Consider the following 21,696-nt stretch of genomic DNA (forward strand, 5'->3'; position numbering starts at 1 on the left):
AGAATCTTTAAATATATACATAGATATATATACACACACACATATATTTCAAAGGAAATATCTATGTTTCCTCATAATAAAGACAGATCTTTTATCTAATTGCTCTTTACTGAAGTTCTCTTGGATACTGCTGCTGAACACTTACTCTATTCAAGAAAGGAAGTAGATATATGTGTAAAGAGAAGACCCTCCAAAGAAAAAAATCAACCTCTGCTTCCCACATAATGATAAAAAGTAAAAACACTTGGTGACGAGAAGGTAAGAACCCCTTTTTCACAAGTCCATGCAGTCATAACAAGTTAAGAACAAAATACATATAGCAAGTTAAGAAAAAGAAATAAAGCCTTGGGATGCTTCTTAGGTGCTGAATTTGGGGGGATGTTTTTGCTTTTTGGAGGTTAACACGGATCAGGGAAAAATGTACAAGTTCACATGCAACTTTTACAGTCCACATATCCAATTACTGGCAACTTAAATAAGCCTTTTGGTGCTAGATGACAAACTCATGTATTTTCATTTAAAACATATTGTAATTTTAGTCAGAGGGTCACAATACAATGTCAGACTGAAGGGAAGGGAAACTATGTTTATTTCAGACCAGTTCTTACAGCAGCCTGTACCACTAGGATTAGTATCTCCTTTTTACAATAGTTGAAAATGCAGCCCAGAGAATTAAATGTGATTTTTAAGATTAAAACTCAATTTGCACCCAGATCCTCCTTACTTTTAAAAAATTTTTAAATATTTTATTTCTTCCAGGGGAGAGGGTAGGAACAGACAGAGGGGGAAAGAAAGTCTTTTATTTTTTATTTATTAAGGATTTTATTTATTTGAGAGAGAGAGAGTGAGAACAAGTGGGGAGGGGCAGAGGGAGAGGCAGAAGCAGACTCCCACTGAGCAGGGAGCCTGCCATGGGTTATGCACAAAGCTTTAAATACCAGTTTTGTTTTTGAGAATACAAGTAACCATTCATTACCAAATAACTAAAGATCAATCTAATAAATATTACAGGTTCCTCGTGCACATAATCCTGGGTGTTTACAAAGATGTCCCCAGTTGTTTACTGCAATGTTTATAATTAAATTTTTATAATTTAATTTTTTATAAATGTTTATAATTAAAAATAATTAAAAAACTGGGAGCAACCTAAATGTCCAATCATCAAGAACTGAATAAATAAATTATACTTACAGCATAGAATGCTACAAAATCAGTAGAAACCATGCTTTAGAAGAATGCATCTGATGGGGAAACATAGACAGTGTAGAACCATAAAATGCAAAGAGTCCATGCAAGGTGAAAAGAAATGTGTAAATATGTATATTTCCATGGAAGTATAAAATAAGGGAAGGCTCATTATCACACTGTTAACTGCGCTTGGCTTTGGTTAGATTATTGTGCATGTTTGCTAAGTTTTTATGGTAGGGATGTAGAAAATAACCAATACTCAGGAACACAGCAATAATTAAGCACCCTGGCATACATTGATGAAGCTTATCTGTTGTGGATTAGGGAGGCTGTGGGGATGGGTTGGGGGGGGGGCTATAACTGAGGAAGGGGAGGACGTGGGGAAAGGGAGAGGGTGACAGACTGAGAAGGTGGGAAAAGTTCTGTGAGAACAAACCCCTTCACCTAAGTACCTCTCCCTTCCCTAACCCCTCACAAAGTCAGGCTGTTTCAAAAGATGGTGGGAACGAGGGGTGTATCCAGGGACACCAGAACGCACAGCTACGAGCAAAAGCAGGTATCATCCAGAGAAGCCACAAATCTTAAGTAAAAATAAAGCTTTTATGAAGTTAGTCTCTTATCTGTAAGTCACTTCCTTTATTTTTTTTTTATGTTTATGAGGACCAGTCCACTTTGATACTACGTTAATATCAAAGTGACCAAAAGTATATGCCTCCAGTTACATCGAAGTTGTAGGTTAACAATCAACTGCTTTATTGTTTCTAAATTTTTGTTTAAATTCATGTGCAGTGGCCTAAGAAGGAGTAACATATAACATATTAGCATATAACACTTATTGAGTGTTTGCAATATGCGAGCCACTGTGCAAAGTTCTTTGCCGGGACTGGCTTTAACAACACTACGTTAGACATCATGATTCTTCCCATGAAAGAGACTGAGCCTCAGAGATGGGATGACTTGACCAAGGTTACAGAATTAGCAAGTGGCAGAGCTGGAATCTAAATTCTGGAAGCTCTGCTCTAGCAAGGCCTGGGCATTTACACTACTCTGTAAAATAACTAATAAAATTGAGACAAATGACACATTTAGGAAGGAAGGAAGGACTTCTAAGTGGAGAAACAGAGGCTGAAATGGCAAGATGGAGAATACGAATTGGGATACGCAAAGGACAATGGCGTGAGCGGTGGATGGTGGAACCGATGATTTCCAGGCCCCACCCTGGGAATTTCTCAGTGTCCTGGCACTCGCTCCAAGGAAGATGAAATCCACCAGAAGGAAAACTCCATTGAGAACCTAAGATGATGTTTGATGGGAGTGTGTCCAAGTTTGATGATACAATGGGAGAAGTCGTGAAAGAAGTTGGTCGGTCACCTTTATTTTATGACGAGTAAGTAGGAATACTCCAAATTACTCTACAGAATTGCCTCTTTATCCTGTTTTCTATTGCAGTGTCTATCATTAAAAGTGTTGCAATAGAGACGCAAGAGTTACAGCTGCAAGGTTCATTCATCCTGCTGGAGGGGATGGCTTAGTGGACAAAATGCCAGCTTTCACCAGCTACGACACTCGGCACCCACAGGTTAATATGCAAGTGGCATTGACTCAGCAGCTCATCTCCTGAACAGAGCTAGTTCCACAGTTTACTCATACTGGTGGAGGGTCTTTCAGACCATGTCTGGAAAAAAACCTGTCTGTGCTGCTTGAATAATGAGGATTCCTAGAACTGTGACAGACTCAGGATATCCCCCAGTGTCCTGGAAACATGAGATAGAAGTGAATCAAACGGTCTTCTCATACACTCTCAGCACTGGTACCCTATCCTGGCTAGCTTTCCCTTCTCCTTTTTAAAAAATATTTTATTTATTTATTTGTCAGAGAGAGAGAGAGAAAGAGAGAGAGAAAGCATAGGCAGGGGGAAGAGAAAAGGGAGAAGCAGGCTCCCTGCTGAGCAAGGAGCCTGACGTGGAACTCGATCCCAGGACCTCGAGATCATGACCCGAGCCAAAAGCAGACACCCAACCAACTGAGGCACCCGGGCACCCCTAGCTTTCCCTTCTTTATCACTAGCCTCACACAAAGCCAACACAGCCTTCCCTTAAACCATTTCTTTCAATTCAACTGTTTAATATTCTTATGATATTTTAGATGTCTATACTAGTCTCTTTCATCATCACCTTGCTTATAATTTCTTAAGCTTAGTATTTCAAATCAAATCAGTTCACTTATCCACTTTACGATACAAACTGCTCTTGTATATACAAATCTTTCACCTTTATGACCTTTTCAACTTACTTTATAATGACAAGCTAGGAATGTTTAGTAGTTACAAAAAATAATGCTACCACTATGTGAATCAATCAGTAGCTAGAACGGTTCTTTATAAAATTATATGTTAAAAATTTATCATCTAAATTTGTATCAACTTGAAGTCCTTGTTCCAGTTGTAATTTCAAAATGAATACAACACACGTTAATCGAGTACTCACTGTGTGTCAGATTTTGTTTGAGGCACTTATATACCGCATTAAAAAAACAAAAACCAGTCCCGTCCCTACTACAGTCTAGTGACGGTGACGTACAACCATAAACAGACGTTAAGGGCCATAACCACAGTCCAGGAAAGTCCCCCAGATTCATTCTCTCTGTGAACTCAGAGGTTTTGAGAAGACACTTGAAGTTTCTTATTTCTAAATGCATAGTTTGACAGAATCTGATTTTCAAATTTGAGCTTCTAAATTAATCTAAATCCTGAATGTGCAGAGAGAGGTTTTAAAGAGGAAGTGATACATAGTTAAACCTATAAGGACAGGATCATGGGAATTTGAGAAACTGGAGGGGTGAGCTGAATATTAACATATGCTGATTTTATTCATGCCTCAGGATCTTTACACAATGATTTCCTTTTTTGCTTCTTTCTTCTGCAAGCCCATTCCGAGATTTCATCACTACATTCTTCACTGTCATCCCTCAGACGTTATCAGTCTTTCTGATACATCACGCGCCCCTCCTCCTCTACTCTCCCCGACTGCTCGATGGGACTGCTTCCATATATGCTGACATTCTAGTTGTGCCAACGATCCAGCCCTCCCTTTTCCAGCTACCTCTGCCATTAGATCACTATCTCCTTCTTTAATACCCACTGCTAATTGTATTTGTTTATTTCCCACACAGAATGCGAGATGTGCTTCATTTTAGTAAGATTTCAGTCCTACTGTCTGGTGATATGGAATTTCTTTTATATGTTAACTTGCTCCTTCTTTATAATTTCACTGTAATTTACCAGTATCGACAAACTTTATCCTTAAATTCTCCAGGTGATTAGTAAGGGCAGGGAAATGAGCAATCTTTAGTTGTTTCTTATAAGCTCTCAATTTTCTTCCCCCCAATTTCCCATTATCCAAATATTTATTTATTTCTTCAGGACGACTGCAATTTATCTAATTGATAAATATCATCTACGGGACTGTCTTCCAGCATTCAGCATACCTTTGCGTCTAGGGACTGGCATTAGGGCTGGAATACAAGGCCCGTTCGCATTACCGTCATTCAAAATGTCCTCCAGCCACCACGGGGAGGGGGTGTGGTGAAACCCGTGGACTGTGGATCCAGCGTGGCTGTCTACGACAGCAGCCACCTGCCTGGCGCCCTCTGGTGGTGACAGGATGCCTGGACTGGGATGGGCACTAGACAGAACCACCTGCTGGCTTGGTGCACCTGCTACCTCCTGGCTCCTATTTTATTGATTCGATATAGGCTTGGCCCTTCCCTTTCCTTCCCTTCATTTTCCTTTTTCTTTTCTCATTTTATTTTTTAACACCTCATACTTAGTGCTGATTTAGGCCTTTACAAAGGAGCATGTGGTGAGGGTAGAGGAGACAGTGAAGGATGATGACAGGGTGGCCATAATGACTGGGACATACAGCTTGCTTTAATCCCAAGAGAATGTCGCAGTGCTTGAGAGAGGATCGCCTATCTTCCATTTCCCACGACAAGAAAAACACAAGCTGAATGCACATCGGGGGATTTTTATCTCACTAGAAGAAAATATCCATTCAGTATTATAACAGAGAAACAGAAACTAAGATCAACTGTGAAATATTCTTTACAAGTTGTTAACATTAGAGTCAAGTAGCGCCTTCTTAAGATAATGTAAATTTCATTCTCTCTAAAGTCTGAGATGAACAACGATGACCCAACGCCCCTAAACTCACCAGATTCTGACTCCGGCATGTGAATCCAAGTGTTTCTAAAAAGAAGTCAGTTTAATATTTGTCTTCTATGAATATATCAGTTGCTGTGGCAGTATTTCACTTAACGTTATCTGGGGTCCGAATAAATTTATTGCTTCTCTAAATGTCTGTCTTCCTTCTGTCAATCCCACTCAAAAATTTGCATTCAATATCACCTGAATATATAGTTACTCAGAAAAACTGGAAATGTGGTTAGATGTACCAGCTTACTGGGGACTTCTTAAAAAGGGAGTATTTGTATTTTTACTCTATCAGGATGCAAATTACTCTACCTGGAGTCATCACACATATATTCTGAGTTCCAGAGAAGGGCCTATATCAGAATAAGAAAGTAAACTAAATTTGGTTGAAACTAATTTGAGCTATCATTCTCTTCATCAAACTCAATTTCCTTTGGAACTTCTACTCTTCCTTTACAGTTTATAACCACCCAGCAATTCAAATGTAAAGTCTAGAAATCACCAATAATATCTAATTGATAAACAAAATGAAAAAGGCTCTCATTCAAGCCCTGGATAAAGCAAGAAGAGTCACAATCGTCTTCAATGTAGGAATGTTATGTGGCAAGAGTAGAGGTAGAAGTACAGGGTAGAATTATTTTGTATGTTTCAAATATAAAACAAATTGTGAAAAATCCTTGATCCCATAAATGAAAACCCAATATCTCTTCTCTGTTCCTCCTTCTCAAGTCCACACTCTTTAACATAGTTTAAGCACTCTTAAAACCATAAGCCAGGCCACGTCAATCTCCTGCTCTCAGCCATCCTTGGCTTATATCAAAGTCCTTCCCAAGGCCCTACATGAGCTAGCCCTGGCTATCTTTTCAAGAGCATTTCCTACCCATTTCCCTATAACTCATTCATGTTTAGAATCAACCACATCTCTGAAGGAACTGGCAACGTGCATGTTCGTTCTTGTGCTTAATCTGTCATTCCAAAGGCTATTTGGGTTTTCCATAATGAAGTGACAAATGTTAACGTAGGCACAACGAGCCAATATAATAATTGCCCAGAAACAAGATCCGGTCAAGGGAAGTTAGTCATATGTAGGCCTAACTCTCCCAAGAAACTGTTTTTATGGACATGTCAGCAATTAGGGCAGGAATTGCTCTGCTGATGACATTTTACCAAATTAACAGCCACCGAAGACTTACCAGCAGCTACTATGATAATATCTGCCAGCTGAGTATGGGTCTTCAGTTGTTCTTTCGGAGTATATCTGTGAGCTATGGTCACTGTTGCATCACCTGGAATGAAGAAGAATGTCCATTAATGGTTACTGAGCTTTTTCAAAATTTATGAATGTTCCAATTCTAGAGGAGATTCAGTTACAGCCTAAGAGCAGGAAAATTGCTTTGAAATTAAGAGCAAATCTAGGAAAGAAAACCTAGATGACCCAGAATATCATACTCTTCAATTAACCAGCAGAAAATCAGCTAAGACCATATGAGAGTATGTGCTGACCATCATAAGAGAGCTAAAAGTAAGGTTCTAGAAACACAGCATCAGAAAGTTCTGTATTGATGGGTTAATACATAAATGCAGGGGATACTCATTGGTCTGATAGCAAGGTATGTAAATACTGAAAACAGCAAGATAAGGGCACCCAAAATGGGGCAATGTATTGTGGGAACACAGCTGAGAGATTAATTCTGCGTCTTCTCTTGAGGGTGTCTAGGAAGGGTTCCTAAAGGAGATAGTATCCTTTTTTTAGGTCTCAAAGTATGAGCAAGGGCATACTAGTTAAGGAAAGAAAGAAAGGGCATTCCAAGCCAACAGAATAACCAGAAGAAAATAGACTAATTTTGAAGTTGTATGTTTAGGAAATGACAAAGAGGTATAAAATAGAAGAGGAAGTATTTAAGGAACTGATACGTGAATAAGAGAGCTCAGCAGCCTGAGGGGTTTGCAGCGCTTCAAGAGTGAGCCAAGGGAAGAGGAGTGAAAGACACGCTGGGAGAGGAAAGTCAAAGAAGAACTTCCAGTGAAGACCCAGCTGTGTGAGACAGGGCCTTCTCTCTTCTCCTAGAACATACAAATGCTACACATTTAATCACAACAATGAAAACTCCACGATCTCCATTTTCAGCAAAACTAGAAGACATATTTTCCACAGACACCAAAAAAATATCTGAGCGTTACCCAGGACTGGCACAGCTAGCATACACCACGCAGGAGGACAGGCCGCAAAGACAGGCAGAGAGTGAGATGGCCAGGAGCGGCTCATCTCTGAAAATGAGCGCAGAAGCATACTGTGTGAAGGCGGGGGGCTCAGGTCAATCTCTCATCTGTAGCAAAGAGAGAAATACATGCGGAAGAAGCCCTCTTGGATCCAGTCAAGCTCATGGCGGCTGGTAAAGGAGAGTTCCCATGGAGGAGCCACTTCAGCAGGAAGCAGTCTGAGTCTGTGTAAGTGGTGAAGGAGGGATCTGAGGACAGCCTGGCACCTCCTCGCCAACCCCCAGCGGAACTACCCTGCAAACAGCAGATCCAAGAAACCCAACTCATTCAATGGTGAGTAACAACAACAACAAAAAGATCTGACGCAGAATTAGTAAAAAGATGCCATCTGAAAACCAGCCCGGGAGCATCCGGGGCGTGATGGAGCTGTTCTGATGCCAGTGGTAGTGATGTGACTACATGCGTTTGTCTAAATCCATGGAACTGTACACCCAAAAGAGTGAATTTTACTCTATTTTTAAAGTAAATAAAAGAATGCATTTTAAAAATGGCAAACCCAAGGACTGCATGGATCCCTGGGTGTTATATGCAAACAATGAATCATGGAAAACTACAGTAAAAACTAATGATGTACTGTATGGTGACTAACATATCATAATAAAAAAAAAAAGATGAGCAAAGATGGGCAAAGATGAGAAAGCTTGATGTCCACCTACTATCAACAGAAAACATGTAAAGTCAATCAATCAAATAATAGAAGTGTAAGGTAAAACATTAAGAGATCATTTTTATTGGCAAATATCAAGGAGGAGAAAAAAGAAATGGAATCAGGGAAGAAAAAGAAAGTATTTCTATCATTTCTTAAAATTAGAGTATCAATAGATACCATATGAAGAAAAGAGAACTAAGAGTACTGTGTAAAGTTAAAACTATTAGAGTAAAAATAAACCTCCCTAAGTATCAGAAGAACCATACACAAGAAAGAAAAGAATGTAAAAAACAATAAAAGCCACAAAAACAAATAGAACAGAAAATAATGACAGTTCATATCTTATATATTTATCATCATAATAAATTTTCCCAAGTTACCTATTTAAAAGAATAATATTTCCAAATTGGCTCACAAAGCAAAAACGAAATCTAATTCTCTACTTTATATAAGGTATATCTAAAACAAAGCTGTTTGGAAATGTTAAAAATAAAAAAAATGGGCAAATGTGTAACAGGGAAATGACAAAAAAGATAATATGTTCTTATTGTCAAATAAAGAGAAATTTAGCATTAAATAGGACAAAGAAATACACACTATAATGCAAAGACATGATTCAAAAGGGCATACAACAATGACAAATATATAATATATAAAAGAGAAATATAGTTCATGCACAGAAATTACAGGGGCTACAAACTGAAAAAGAAACACATTGTATTTGCTGAATTTAATTCATCTTTCTCAATGCACAACAGATCAAAGATATAGAAAATGTACATAATATAATGTTATGTGCCTGATTGTAATATATCACATTTTGAAGGTAGAACATATATTTTTTCCATGTGACCAATGAATATTTTTTAAGTGATACGACTTCAGATATTAAAAAAATTCAATTAATACTAAAAAAATAGCTATATAAAACTCAGATATTTCCTTTGATCACAAATCAATAAAGTTATAATTATTGAAAAAAGATCAGAAATTACAAGGTTCTTCCACTGGAATTTTTTTGAATACTTCTTGGGTTGGGGCACTTGGGCGGCTCAGGCAGTTAAATCTCTGCCTACAGCTCAAGGCATGATCCCGGGGTCCTGGGATCGGAGCCCCATATTGGACTGCCTGCTCAGTAGGGAGCCTGCTTCTCTCTCTCTCTCTCTGCCTCTCTCTCTCAAATAAATAAAATCTTAAAAAATAAATAAATAATAAATAATTCTTGAGTCAGAAAGAAAACACAAAATAAGAGTACAGGATTTCTAGAAACATTTATAATGAAATTACTATATATTAGATCCTATAAAATAAAGATAAAGCACAGAGGAAAACTCATAGACCTAAATTATTATATCAATAAATTAAATAAGAAAATCAATAACTCAACTTTAAAAAGTTAGATAAAGAACAAAAAGGAAACAAAAGAAATTAGAAGGTAAGGTGTTAATGTTAAGTAAGTCTAAGACTTCTACTTTCAAAAGCAGTGAGAGAATTCAATAAATTACCAAGTAGAAAATATACAGTAATAAACAGCTTTCATATGTAACAACACCTTAGAAGAAAAAGTGAAAGAGAAGACTCCTTTATAATAACAATACAAAAGATAAAATACATATCTTAAATAAACTTAACATAAATGTGCAAAATCCATCTGAAAAAAGAAAAATCTCCAGAACAACACCAAAAGACACAAGACTGAAGAACTAGGCACAGACCTGTACCCGTGAAGCAAATAATACATTCTATGTTAATAAATAAATAAATTAAATTTAAAAAAATATATTCTTGGATAAAAGACTCCATATCCTGAAGATTAATAATTCTGTTCATTACATATTTAATAAAATTCCAATAAAAACTGGTAGTTGTGCATTTTTTTGGAAGAATATAATTTCATCCTAAAGTCAGTATTTACGGACAAGTAAAAGACAATAGCGAGGTCGGGTTCGGAAAGGAAGAACAAGGAGAGGCCGTGGACCTGTTGGTGCTTGAGAGCAGTTGTATTTCGGTCAACGGTTCCCCTTGCGCCCAGCTACCCTGGGCAGAAGTCTGGGAGGCTCCCTTCTGCCTCCTCTCCCCTTCACTTGCTCGACACCGCCAGTAAATGTCGAGTACCTGTTTCAGACGACCCCACGGCGAACCTACGGAGCATCCTCCCACCTCTCCCTTAGGACAGTCCCCCTGTAAGCGGAAAGGTCCCCTTAGACTTTAGGGACCCCTGCGAGAGTGTCCTGCTGCATGAGAGCCCCCCACAAAAATCAAAACCAACCCCCCCAACCTTGGTGAGTTTCTGATTATAACGGTATCAACCCACCAACCCACGGAGAGGCTTTCAGCCTACAACTCAGAAGACCAAGGGTGACAGCAAAAGAGAGGTAAACCGGGGGAGTTACAGGCAAATGTGTTTAAATCATGCCTCAGTCTCTCGGCCTTTGGCCCTGGCTGCTGAGAGCCGTGGTACCTGCTCCCGGGGCTGCGGGCCAGCGAGGCTGAACACTGTCTGCTTAGTGAAGCTGTGAGAGGTCTCCTCATTCCTGTTTTCAGGTCTGGCGCCCTCTTACTTTTCTTCCGCGAATCCTCTGGCTCGCTGCCCCTAATCCTAACTCCTCAGCTCTTCCCTGGGGTGACCAGCACCGACAAGCCCCAGCACCTACTCGGCAGAATGATGCATATCTCTGACCCTCAGATGACTTTTTCCCACACTTGGCTTTATCCTCTTACTGTGCATGTGATACCAGCCTGGGCGAGGGCCTAATTTTTCTAACTATCGCACAGACCCAGATAAAAACTTTTATAAGCAGAGTCTTAAGCAATTTCGCGGTACCCGGTGTTTGACATCATGTTTGTAAGATACAGCAAGAATAAAAAAAGTTAGGACCTATCTCCTGGAATCTGAGAGTTCTGTTAGAACTTAATAATTAACTGCTGGGCAAGATAGGCTTCTTGCTGTAGAGAAGTCCACGGTCAATCAAGAATTGTCTACTGGGAGCTGTCTGAGCAGTTTTCTAGGCTATGATTACACTGTAATTTATGCAAAACTGCAGATTGTGGCAAAGAGTTTTAGCAACTAACACAGAGTGCCAATTTGAGGAAAAAAATATTTGCTACTTAAAAAGACGCTAGAACAAACAGCACAATATGCTTCATTTTCAAGTAGCATTTTTTTGTTGTTGTTTAAATGACTCGAAATGAGGAGTTTATTTTTGTTGGACGTTTCTAGGTCATTTCCTGGCTTCACTTATTCGATAATCAAGAAATAATCCCAGAACCATGCTAAGCAACGGAGACAGACAATCCCACATGCTCACGGGAGAAACAGTTATGTAAATCGGGATGAGAACACAGTGTGGTCAGTCCCACATTAAAAGGCGGTATAAGCCACAGGGTTGGCACCGAGCACTACCTTCTCCTGTAGCTGAGAACAGTGTAGGAGCAGTCAAAGGTCTTAGGGAAGAAAGATTCTTGATGTGAGTAGAATTTATTTTGCTTCTGCTTCATTCCCCCTATGTTTTCACCATCCAGGCCCATCGATAACTATTTCCCATAAAAATGCAAGAAGGGCATTTATTTAGCCCAGTTAGAAACTTCTTCCTCGCAAGAGCCGAGGTCTCACTTTTTGCAACTTTTACCATGATCCTAGATCTGTCTTCAACAGCAGCACAGAACAAGTCTCAACGTCCTTTTCCATGAGGCAAATCTTTAAATACCTGCATTGGTGGATGAAGCAAAAGGGTTAGTCCAGTCGACTCTTACACGTATGCATTTGCCTTGTCGTTTTCTCTGGATAAGAGAAAACGGAGTCATTCTGGATATACATTAACTCATTCAATGGTCTGGTTTAAAGGAGGGGCACCTGGTGGCTCAGTCAGTCCAACTCTTGATTCCAGCTCAGGTCACAATCTCAGGGTCGTGCGGCTTGTGTCGAGCTCCATGCTGGGTGTGGAGCCCACTTAAAATTCGCACTCTCTCTCTGCCCCCTCCCCCTGCCTCTCCCTCTAAAAAAATAAAAATAAAAATAAAAATAGAGGCAAAATACTGAGAAAATTATAGACAGGAAAACTCAGCATTCAACACCAGAACAGTATCCAAAGGAGAAAAGCGGCCTGAGTTCTGTTTTTGGACAAATGCCTCTAGAGGTCTAAAGACTCTGGACTGGAAATATGTGTTTCTTACCCTCGTCGTAAGCTGTGATCACAGCTTGTAGCACACAACAAAAGAGCAAAAACCCCTCTACAGAGAAATACCCTGTAGCAGCTAAATGGACAGAGCCTATATATACGTGGTTACGATGACCCTTACGTAAGAACTTGCTACACGTCGAACATTGTTCTAGCACCTTACACAAAATTATCATACATTTTCCTATCACACAATCTTCACAAGACACCGCGAGAGTGTTTTTTATGAGGTAGACGCTAATGTTATTTGTATTTGACAAACGAGGAACCTGAGGAGACACAAGAAGTCCAGTAATTTGTCCAAAGTCCTACAAACCATCTAAGAGCCCGAATTCAAACTAATTCCGTCTGGCTCTAGCGTCCAAGCTCTAATCATGGCAAGCCACAGCCTCTGTCTGCATCGGGCGGACAAAAGCAACACTGCCCGGGTTCACAGTTACAACATCAGAGCTGGCAACCACGACATCGTCACGTGAGTTGGCAGAACAGCATGGACAATCGTCCTGCCTCTTTTGGGAAGCCACTGAGGGATCTTGGATGACACCTCTTTTTCCTCTGGATAAATTCTACCTTCAGATCCCACTGAATCTGAATCTACTGCTGGCCTGTAGCAGTAGTACCGATAAGCGGCCAGCTAATGACGGAAAACACTGATAAGGGGCCAGCTAATGCCTGTAATACAAAAAGGTTTTAGCTTTACTTTTTACTGTTTGTAAAATGATCAAGAGGTCATTTTCCAGATCTTGAGACAGTGTGAAACAGTACTTCATTCTCCCAACTCCTGAATTCCATTTACTGTAAGGTCTCTCTTTCTTTCTTTCTTTCTTTTTTTAATCTCTCTCTCTCTCTCTTTTTAAAGACTTTATTTATCTATTTGAGCTAGAGAGGGAGAGAAAGAGCACACGTGGGGGGAGCAGCAGAGGGAGTGGAGAAGCAGACTCCTCACTGAGCAGAGAGCCCGATGTGGGGCTGGATTCCAGGACCCTGAGATCATGACCTGAGCCGAAGGCAGAGGCTTAACCCACTGAGCCACCAGGTGACCCTGTAAGTTTTCTATTTCAACTTCAGTTGTTTTTTTCTAGATTAAATCGCTTAAATAATTTTAGAGAGAGTTACAGAGCACTCAGAGCTAAGCCTGCTTTTCAGGGTTAAAACGGGCCAGGCTTTAAATGCGTTTGTATCCGGTCAAGACCTCTTTGGTCTGATTTGCTATCGATCAGTCCTTCAGTTACCTTCCCGACACCCTGGGCTACTTGGTGGATACAGCTAAGGAATGTGGTTTCATTTTTGATTAGTCAAATACCACTTCAAGCTCACTCCTTTTATTTTTTTTTTATTTTTATTTTTTTTTATTTTATTTATTTGACAGAGAGAAATCACAAGTAGACAGAGAGGCAGGCAGAGAGAGAGAGAGGGAAGCAGGCTCCCCGCTGAGCAGAGAGCCCGATGCGGGGCTCGATCCCAGGACCCTGAGATCATGACCTGAGCCGAAGGCAGCGGCTTAACCCACTGAGCCACCCAGGCGCCCCAAGCTCACTCCTTTTAAACGACCATCTCAAACTACCTTTGAGACAAAGAGTATTAGAGAGGACTAAGTCCTCATCAGCAGTGTCTCTAGATATTTAAAAAAATCTGCCCCTTTATTTGGCCAAAAATTATTTAAGTTACAGATTCATTTATTCAACAAAGAGGGTATATAGTAATATTCTATGTAGGAATAAGTGTTATGAAGAAAGGAATGCAGAGTAAGTGAATCCAGAATAACAGCACAGGTGAGGAAATCAGAAAAGGAAACCAGAAAAATATTTTATGTAAATAACCTCCCAAAAGAACATTCCGGTAAGAAGGAAAACCAAGTCAAAGACCCTGACACACAAGCACGTGTGACGTGTGTTCCAGGGAAGCAAAGGGCGGCCGTGGCTGGGGGGCGGCGGCGGAGGTGAGAACGGCAGGAAGTGAGTAGAAACACGCACCCAGGCCAGCTCCTGCAAGTCTCGCATATCACGTGAAGGACTCTGGATTTCATTCTGATGTCATGTTGTGCTAAGTATTACGGGAAGCCGTGGGTGAGAGAAGGGACAAGGATGGACGCTGAGAAACTGGTTTATAAATTTCTTAGTGCTCTGAGGGAAAGACAATGGCTGTCGACTAGAACCTTCGGTGGAGGTGATCATGGGTATATTTTAAACATGGGTTAAAGGGTAAGATAAGAGATGTAAGAGAGAGTGGTAAAGGGTGGCCTGAGCAGTGGGGCGAAGTGACAGTGCCACTTCCGAAAACAGGACCGACTACGGGGAGTAAAGTTAAGATTGAAGGTTTGCATATGTAAGTTTGAAGTGCCTATTGGCCATCCAAGTGGACGTGTCAAGTGGACGGTGGTCACATGGGTCTTGACGCATAGGAAATACAGAGGGTGTTCAAGGCTATGGGACTAGAAAAGATGACCGAGGAATGGCTCTGGAATGACAAGCGAAGCCCTGGGCTTATTCCAATGTTCTCAGCAGTTGTCCTCACCCTGACCACATTAGAATCCTCTATGGAGCATTTTAAAAGATACGGATACTGATACTGGTACTGATACTGGTACTGATCAATTGTTCTGTGTTGGGCTCTGGCAGCCGCATTTTTAAAAGCCCCACAGTGATTTCAGTGGGCAGCTGAAGTTGAGGAACACTGATTTAGAAGTTGGGAAGAACAGAATGACCCAGAAACAGAGAATGAGAAGAAATATCTAGTGACATAAAAGAAATGCATGCCAGTGGTAGCTTTAATCTGTGCTTAAGCAATAACAGAAATAGCCCTATATAATGTGGCCATTTCATCAAATTAAAAAGCCTGTTAGGAATATTACTCAGTTCATTACACAGTTTCCTGCTTATAAGAACCCTCAGGAGAAATTATTTTTCAGTCTTAACACCAAAAACCGTTTTATTTATCCTGAGCATGTATTTATTTTTAATTCTAAAGACATGTAATTGGACAACCAATCCTTTTTTTCCTGTGAAGGAGCTCTCAAAATGAAATTAGTGACCTAATCATAAAGTATAGCTTAGACTCAAACACATTCACCCAACATATATTCAGCACTAGTACATAAAAAGCAATGTGCTTGGCAGTGGTAATATATCCATGAAGATTTAATGACAGGCCTATTTTTAATAGCCTTATTCTTGGCTCTTAGCTCTAGGCCTTGCTTCTCCCTTTTAACTATTTCACATTGGCATGGTGTTTCATATACTGTTGTGGCCCACTCTGAATACTTTTTAGAATAAGTATACTGGGACAGCTAGCATGTCCTCAATACTCACCATGCGTGAAGACTAAATCCTTTACAGGTACCAGCTCGCGTAACTCTCCCAACAATCATGCACACCCTGACCTCACAGGGACATGCAGGAACAGAATATGTGTTCAGGCAATGGGACCAGAGAGTCCCTGCTCACTGACACCAGATTCTCCTGCTCCAGGAGTCAGTCTTTGCCATTCAAGGCTGCAGCTATGGTGTGAACAGTGTGGCAGTCATAAACGAAGATATTGGTTTTGAAACCTTCTATTTCTAGGATTATTTTCCTATTAATAGGAATGAAATGTTTTGAGTCATTGACATGAATCAGTTCTGCAGGTGACCAAATTCTCCACAGTACCAAGTTGCCAAGTGAGGACTGATAGAATTTTGATTGTGAAACAGATTTTAAGCTATTAAAAAAAAAAAAAAAAAAGTGATCACACTCTAGCCAAAATGGGCCAGTCGGCTTAGCCACGGGACAAGGGGTGCTGGCACGAGCCAAAGTACTGTTCTTTCCTCTCTAGCTGCTCTGACTGGAAGGGGTGTGTGTGTGTTGGTAGGGGAGGGGTCTGTTTGTTACAGCTTTATATAACTATGCACTTATTTTCTACTCTCCAAGATTAACAGATGAAAATAAACTCAAGGACCTTCCTACAATGTCCGATTCGGCAAACATGGCTTAAAAGATCAGACACGAATACTAAGTAAGTGTCCCCAAGAACCCAAGATTTCTGCCTGCATTTGAGAGTGAAATATTCAGGCATCTTGAAGTGCACTGCGCTGCTTACAGCCCTTCTCGGCAACCTCTCTGTGGAGAAAGGGTAGACCTCTGGGGGCATGCTAGTGCAAACACAGCAAGCATCCAGGGGCAAATACAGCAAATACAAATACAGAGATATGTATTTTGTTAGGGAAAAAAACAAAAAATGAAAAGCAACTTCCAGAACCAGAGAGTCACAGTGCTTACCATGTTAAAGACTGTATACTCTATCACTAGATTAAAGTCTCTGAGAAATAACACTGACAAGTGATTGGTTGATTTTTTTTAAGATTTTATTTATTGATTTGACAGAGACAGAGACCACAAGCAGGCAGAGAAGCAGGCAGAAAGAGGAGGTGAAGCAGACTCCCCGAAGAGCAGAGAGCCTGATGCGGGGCTCGATCCCAGGACCCTGGAATCATGACCTGAGCCGAAGACAGAGGATTTAACCCACTGAGCCACCCAAGGTACCAAGGTACCCCTGGATTGATTTATTTAATCCAGATTTCCCAAATTTATTTTGAACAACTCCTCCCCCTTTTTCAAAAAATCAAACCCATTTAAGATTTTGTGGTACATCGGTATTGCTAAGAACACAGCTTATGAATAGTTGTATTAAAATTTTCATGATACTCTTCCAGGAGTAAAGTAAATTTACCCATTCATTTGTTGAACAAAGACTCTGGACAGCTATTGTGTGAGTGCTGGAGATAAAATGGGCAGATAAGCAGATGTGGTCTTTGCTTTTGTGGGGTTAACAGTCTAGTGAGTGTGGATGAACAGTAATTAAATAAGGACACTAAGAAATGGTTATCACAAACTGATCAACGATGTGAAGGAAAAGTTCTTCAGTGCATCCATGATGGTGTGTGTGAGAGGGTGAGACGCGCCATCAGAAGAGCCTGCCCCAGGCTTATATCTGAGCTGACATACAGACATGAGTCAGAGGGCGTGCCCCTACCTGAGAGGCTGAAGAATGACAAGTAAGGGGTTAAAACAGAGCGACGAGGGAGGGGGCAAAGAGGAGCAGCACTGAGATGCCTTGAAAGTGTAGAGAAATATACACAATGGGAAATAGAAAAAGACCTCAAAATACAAAAAGCAACAAATTATAAGAAGAAAAGAGAAGAGACTTCAGAGATATTTACTGATTAAACAGAGTGCAGCCCACACTATTTAAGTATATTTAGTACCTTTATATAATAACACTCTTGGCACGGACTTTATTTATTTTTATAAATTGATTTATTTATTTTGGAGTGAGAGCAAGTACGTGGGGAGAGGGGGAAAGAGAGGGGGAAAGAGAGACTCTTCAAGCAGACTCCCCGCTGAGTGCAGAGCCCAGAGAGTTGTACCTCACGGACCTGAGATCCTGACCTGAGCCAAAACCAAGAGCTGGGAGCTCCACCAGCTAAGCCACCCAGGCACCCCTGACTTTATGTTTTTAAATCACTAAATCATCATTTATATTTATGGCATGAATTATTTCTTTTGTAGAGAGCGAAATGTTTTCTTCCAGATTTTAGGAATTTCTAATAATTTCCGGTGAGATCAAGTGTGTTCAGGGCAATATGCCATAGACAAAATTTTTCCTAATTTCAAGTAGAAGATAGTTTTGTTTTTGCCTAATAGGTGGGATTTTTTGGTCTGAAGTGAAGAACAGTAGCAGACTTTAAATCTTAAATGACACTTAAATTAAATGACACTTAAGTGATTTAAGATTATGACTGTCATTGGTAGGAGAGAGGAGATCTCAGGACACTGTGAATGGAGGGGAGGGTACTGCTGGCAACATTAATTGAAAGAGATCACCGTGTTTTTCCAGTAGAACACTCAGGATCTATCCTTCCCTTTACAATTATTTCCCCCCCCCTCGAGCTGCTAATAGATACTGCTGTCTTCTGACAGAGGAGCTGGTTTCTTTGTCATGGAGGTGGAGAATATGAAGGTGAATAAATCAGCTATTTATTTGTCCTCCTGAGCTTGCAGTCTAGTAGGAAAGCCGGCCATTAAACAGTTAGGAATGAATGGTTAATCACCATAATTGTGCCAAGAGCTGCAAAAGAGGTTGAGCTTTCTGTAATAGAATGTAGCTGTAGAGTGGTACCTTGAACATGCAGGCTTAGACATACTAGAAAAGGGCTGGTTTGTGCTGGTCATAAAATAAATGTCTCATGCTCTGAGGTCATGGGGAAAGAGAGAAAATGAGAGGGAAAGAGAAAAGTGTGAATGTTACTTTACCTTTTAAAGGTTAGGGGTGCCTTGGTGGCTCAGTCACTTAAGCCTGCCTTTGGCTCAGGTCATGATCCCAGGGTCTTGGGATGGAGCCCCCACTTCAGGCTTTCTGCTCAGAGGGGAGCCTGCTTCTCCCTCTGCCCCCTGCTGGTGCTTGCTCTCACTTGCTCTGTCTCTGTCTCTGTCTCTCTCTCTCTCAAATAAATAAATAAAATCTTAGCAAAATAAAGAAATGAATCAATAAATAATGTTTAATGATGGTTGCGAGAATGTAATAGTTCCAGCCTCCTGAAGTAAGAAAACATGCTATTTTCCAAGTACAGTGCTTTCCAGATAAGAGCTGGTTGAATTTAGGAGATGTTAAAAATTAAGTAGTACTCAGGGCACCTGGGCAGCTCAGTCAGTTAGGTGTCTGACTACAGCTCAGGTCATGATCTAGGGGTCCTGGGATTGAGCCCCACATCAGACTCCCTGCTCAATGGAGTCTGCTTCTCCCTCTTCCTCTGACCCTGCCCTGGCTTGTGCTCTCTCTCTGTCAAATAAATAAAATCTTAAAACAATGCAGCAGTACTCTTATCATTCAGCTTAGAAAAGGAGACTAGAACAATCATTTTATTTCCTATTGCTTTCTTCTATGCAAACTCAGTGCTGGAATTCAGTAAGGTCTCTCACGGGCACAGAGGCATCACAAGACATACTATCTCCAATCTCTTACCACGGGTCCTTCTAACAGGGGTAGTGGGATGGGAGGAGCAGAGAGGAAATGGCTGCCATCCTCGTTGCCCCAGTTTGACAATGGTTCACCCCATGAAGGTAGCAAACGTCCCACTCCACTCCGCTGCCGACAAGACGAAGTCTCAGTGCCTGTGGTGTGAGCCTTTGCGTGACTCCTGCATTCCTAGGCGTTCCTATTTGGCTCCTCTCTTTGAAACCCGAGAGTGCCTGGCCCAGCCCGGCACTGGGCTGAGCTCAATCACACAAACCACTCAGATCACATTGCACTGCCTGGAATGTCTGCTCCCGGGTTGCCTCCGACAGCACCTCCTGGAGGTGAGAGAGAAAGGTCCCAGTCGGGCAGGTGTTCGTTTTCACACCTGGAGCCCATTTTCACAAAGGAAGGGCATTCTCTTGGCGAAACATCTTACGGTTTCCCATTTACATAGCCTGCCCCTTGAATGGAAATGACTGATACATAGAAAGGTGCAGCAGAAGGGCAGATGGAATTCAAAAGCTGAGCCCCAATGCAGAAGCTGCATTTGGAGAAAACAGTGTCCAGAGATGAACTCTGCAGATGCGGACTGTCATCTTACAGACACAGAGAGCTAAGTCTTTTCTACCAGTCTTCCCTGCAGCATTTCACAGGAGAATTAAGTACTGAATGCATATTGTCTGAGTGAAATCAAGAAGACGCCTGAGCCCATAGAACTCTAAGCATAATCGGCTTGCTGTCCCTTTCAAATGCTATTTGAAAAGGTCCCTGTAGAGGGGAGCCTGGGCATCCGGCTCTTTGTTTCAGCTCAGGTCACGATCTCAGGGATGTGAGATCAAGCTCGACATCAGCTCCGCACTCAGCCCGGAGTCTGCTTGGGACTCTATCCTTCTCCCTCTGCCCATCCCCCTGCCCTGCCCCGCCTCTCCGCTCACACAAATGTGTTCTCTCTCTCTGGTTCTCTCAAATAAATAAATCTTTAAAAAAAGAAAAAGTTCCTGCATCAATGTAGGAACTGCAATGATAAGACAACCTTTCAGCCAAAGGAGAAGCATGTAACTACGTGTCGTGACAATTTTGGGGGAGTCTGTCTAGATGCGATGTCCTACATAAGAATATAAAATACACAGAAAAACACCAACTCTAAAAAAAACCTTGAAATAAAATTAGATTCTGTATTCTTTTGATGACAAGTAATAATCTTAACACCTGGTCATTATGGTACTTTGTTATCTTGTAGGAACTTCTGTGTTAGAGAAACTCAAGAATGTCTCTCTTATTTCCTCCCAGTAAAGCTAAAAAATAAAGACATTGGGCTGAGACCAATGGCATTCAGTTTCCATTCTGAAAAAAAGGTGAACCTGGGTAGGTTGCCACATACAATGAAGTTAAAAGAAGACACAGTGTCCTCTAGGTAGGTGGTCACAACTGTACTCAAACATCCTTCTAAGGAGTGGAGCTCAAGAGAAGAGATTCTCCATCGTCAATATCTTTATATCCCCTAAATTAGCCACAGGCTTCCCAAAGCAAATGCAATGTTTGCTTAGAGATGGCGAATTTTATTTCATGCCATTGAATATTTATAATTTAAAACACCCTTACATGTGTATTGTGTACCTCTGTATCAACGTCCCCCTTCACCACCAAGACTGTGAGCTCTTGAAAGATAGGAACCATCTCTCACCTGCTCTCTATAAACTACAGAGTGGCTCAAATGCCGTGTCCTCCACAAAGCCTTCTGTGATGCCATGTCCTCAACGGAAGATAGAAGATACTCTCCCTGTAGAACCCCACTGGGTCAAGCATTAGCACTTCTCTTTACCTCAAGATTCGAGCACATTCTCAGCCCTTTAAATATTTCAAGCCTTGGAGGAATTAAAAGAAGCTCTTTCTCACCAAACAGCTGGGATTGATGTCGTAAATAATCAGGACTCAAAGCTAGCCAGGAGTAGATACATATTAATCAAGCTAAATTACAGTATGGCCATTTCTCTTCTCGTACGATTATCTTTGGCTTTAAGACACAAATGAATCATTGGGGTTCTGAATCTCTTCTGGCAAAGAAAGACAGCGTGAGCTGAACGCTCAACATTGCGAGTGTCATCAGAACAGTTCTATAGATATGAATTTGCCGAGGTAATCCCCCTTCATTATCTCCATTAGCTAACAATGCATATGTAGTCACAGCACATAATTACTGC

At 40.9% G+C, this 21,696-nt stretch overlaps 1 protein-coding gene across 2 annotated transcripts in view; it reads right to left on the minus strand.

The window, feature by feature from the left end:
- Positions 1-21,696, minus strand: part of MTHFD2L (methylenetetrahydrofolate dehydrogenase (NADP+ dependent) 2 like) — a 132,799-nt gene that overhangs the window by 66,312 nt on the left and 44,791 nt on the right. For both annotated transcript variants that reach the window (XM_044224048.1, XM_044224047.1), the window contains exon 6: positions 6,592-6,684. In XM_044224048.1, the coding sequence (XP_044079983.1) occupies positions 6,592-6,684 (93 nt within the window). The remainder of the gene's footprint in view (positions 1-6,591; positions 6,685-21,696) is intronic.

The sequence above is a fragment of the Neovison vison genome, chromosome 11, assembly GCF_020171115.1.
Source record: "Neovison vison isolate M4711 chromosome 11, ASM_NN_V1, whole genome shotgun sequence".
Lineage (NCBI taxonomy): Eukaryota > Metazoa > Chordata > Mammalia > Carnivora > Mustelidae > Neogale > Neogale vison.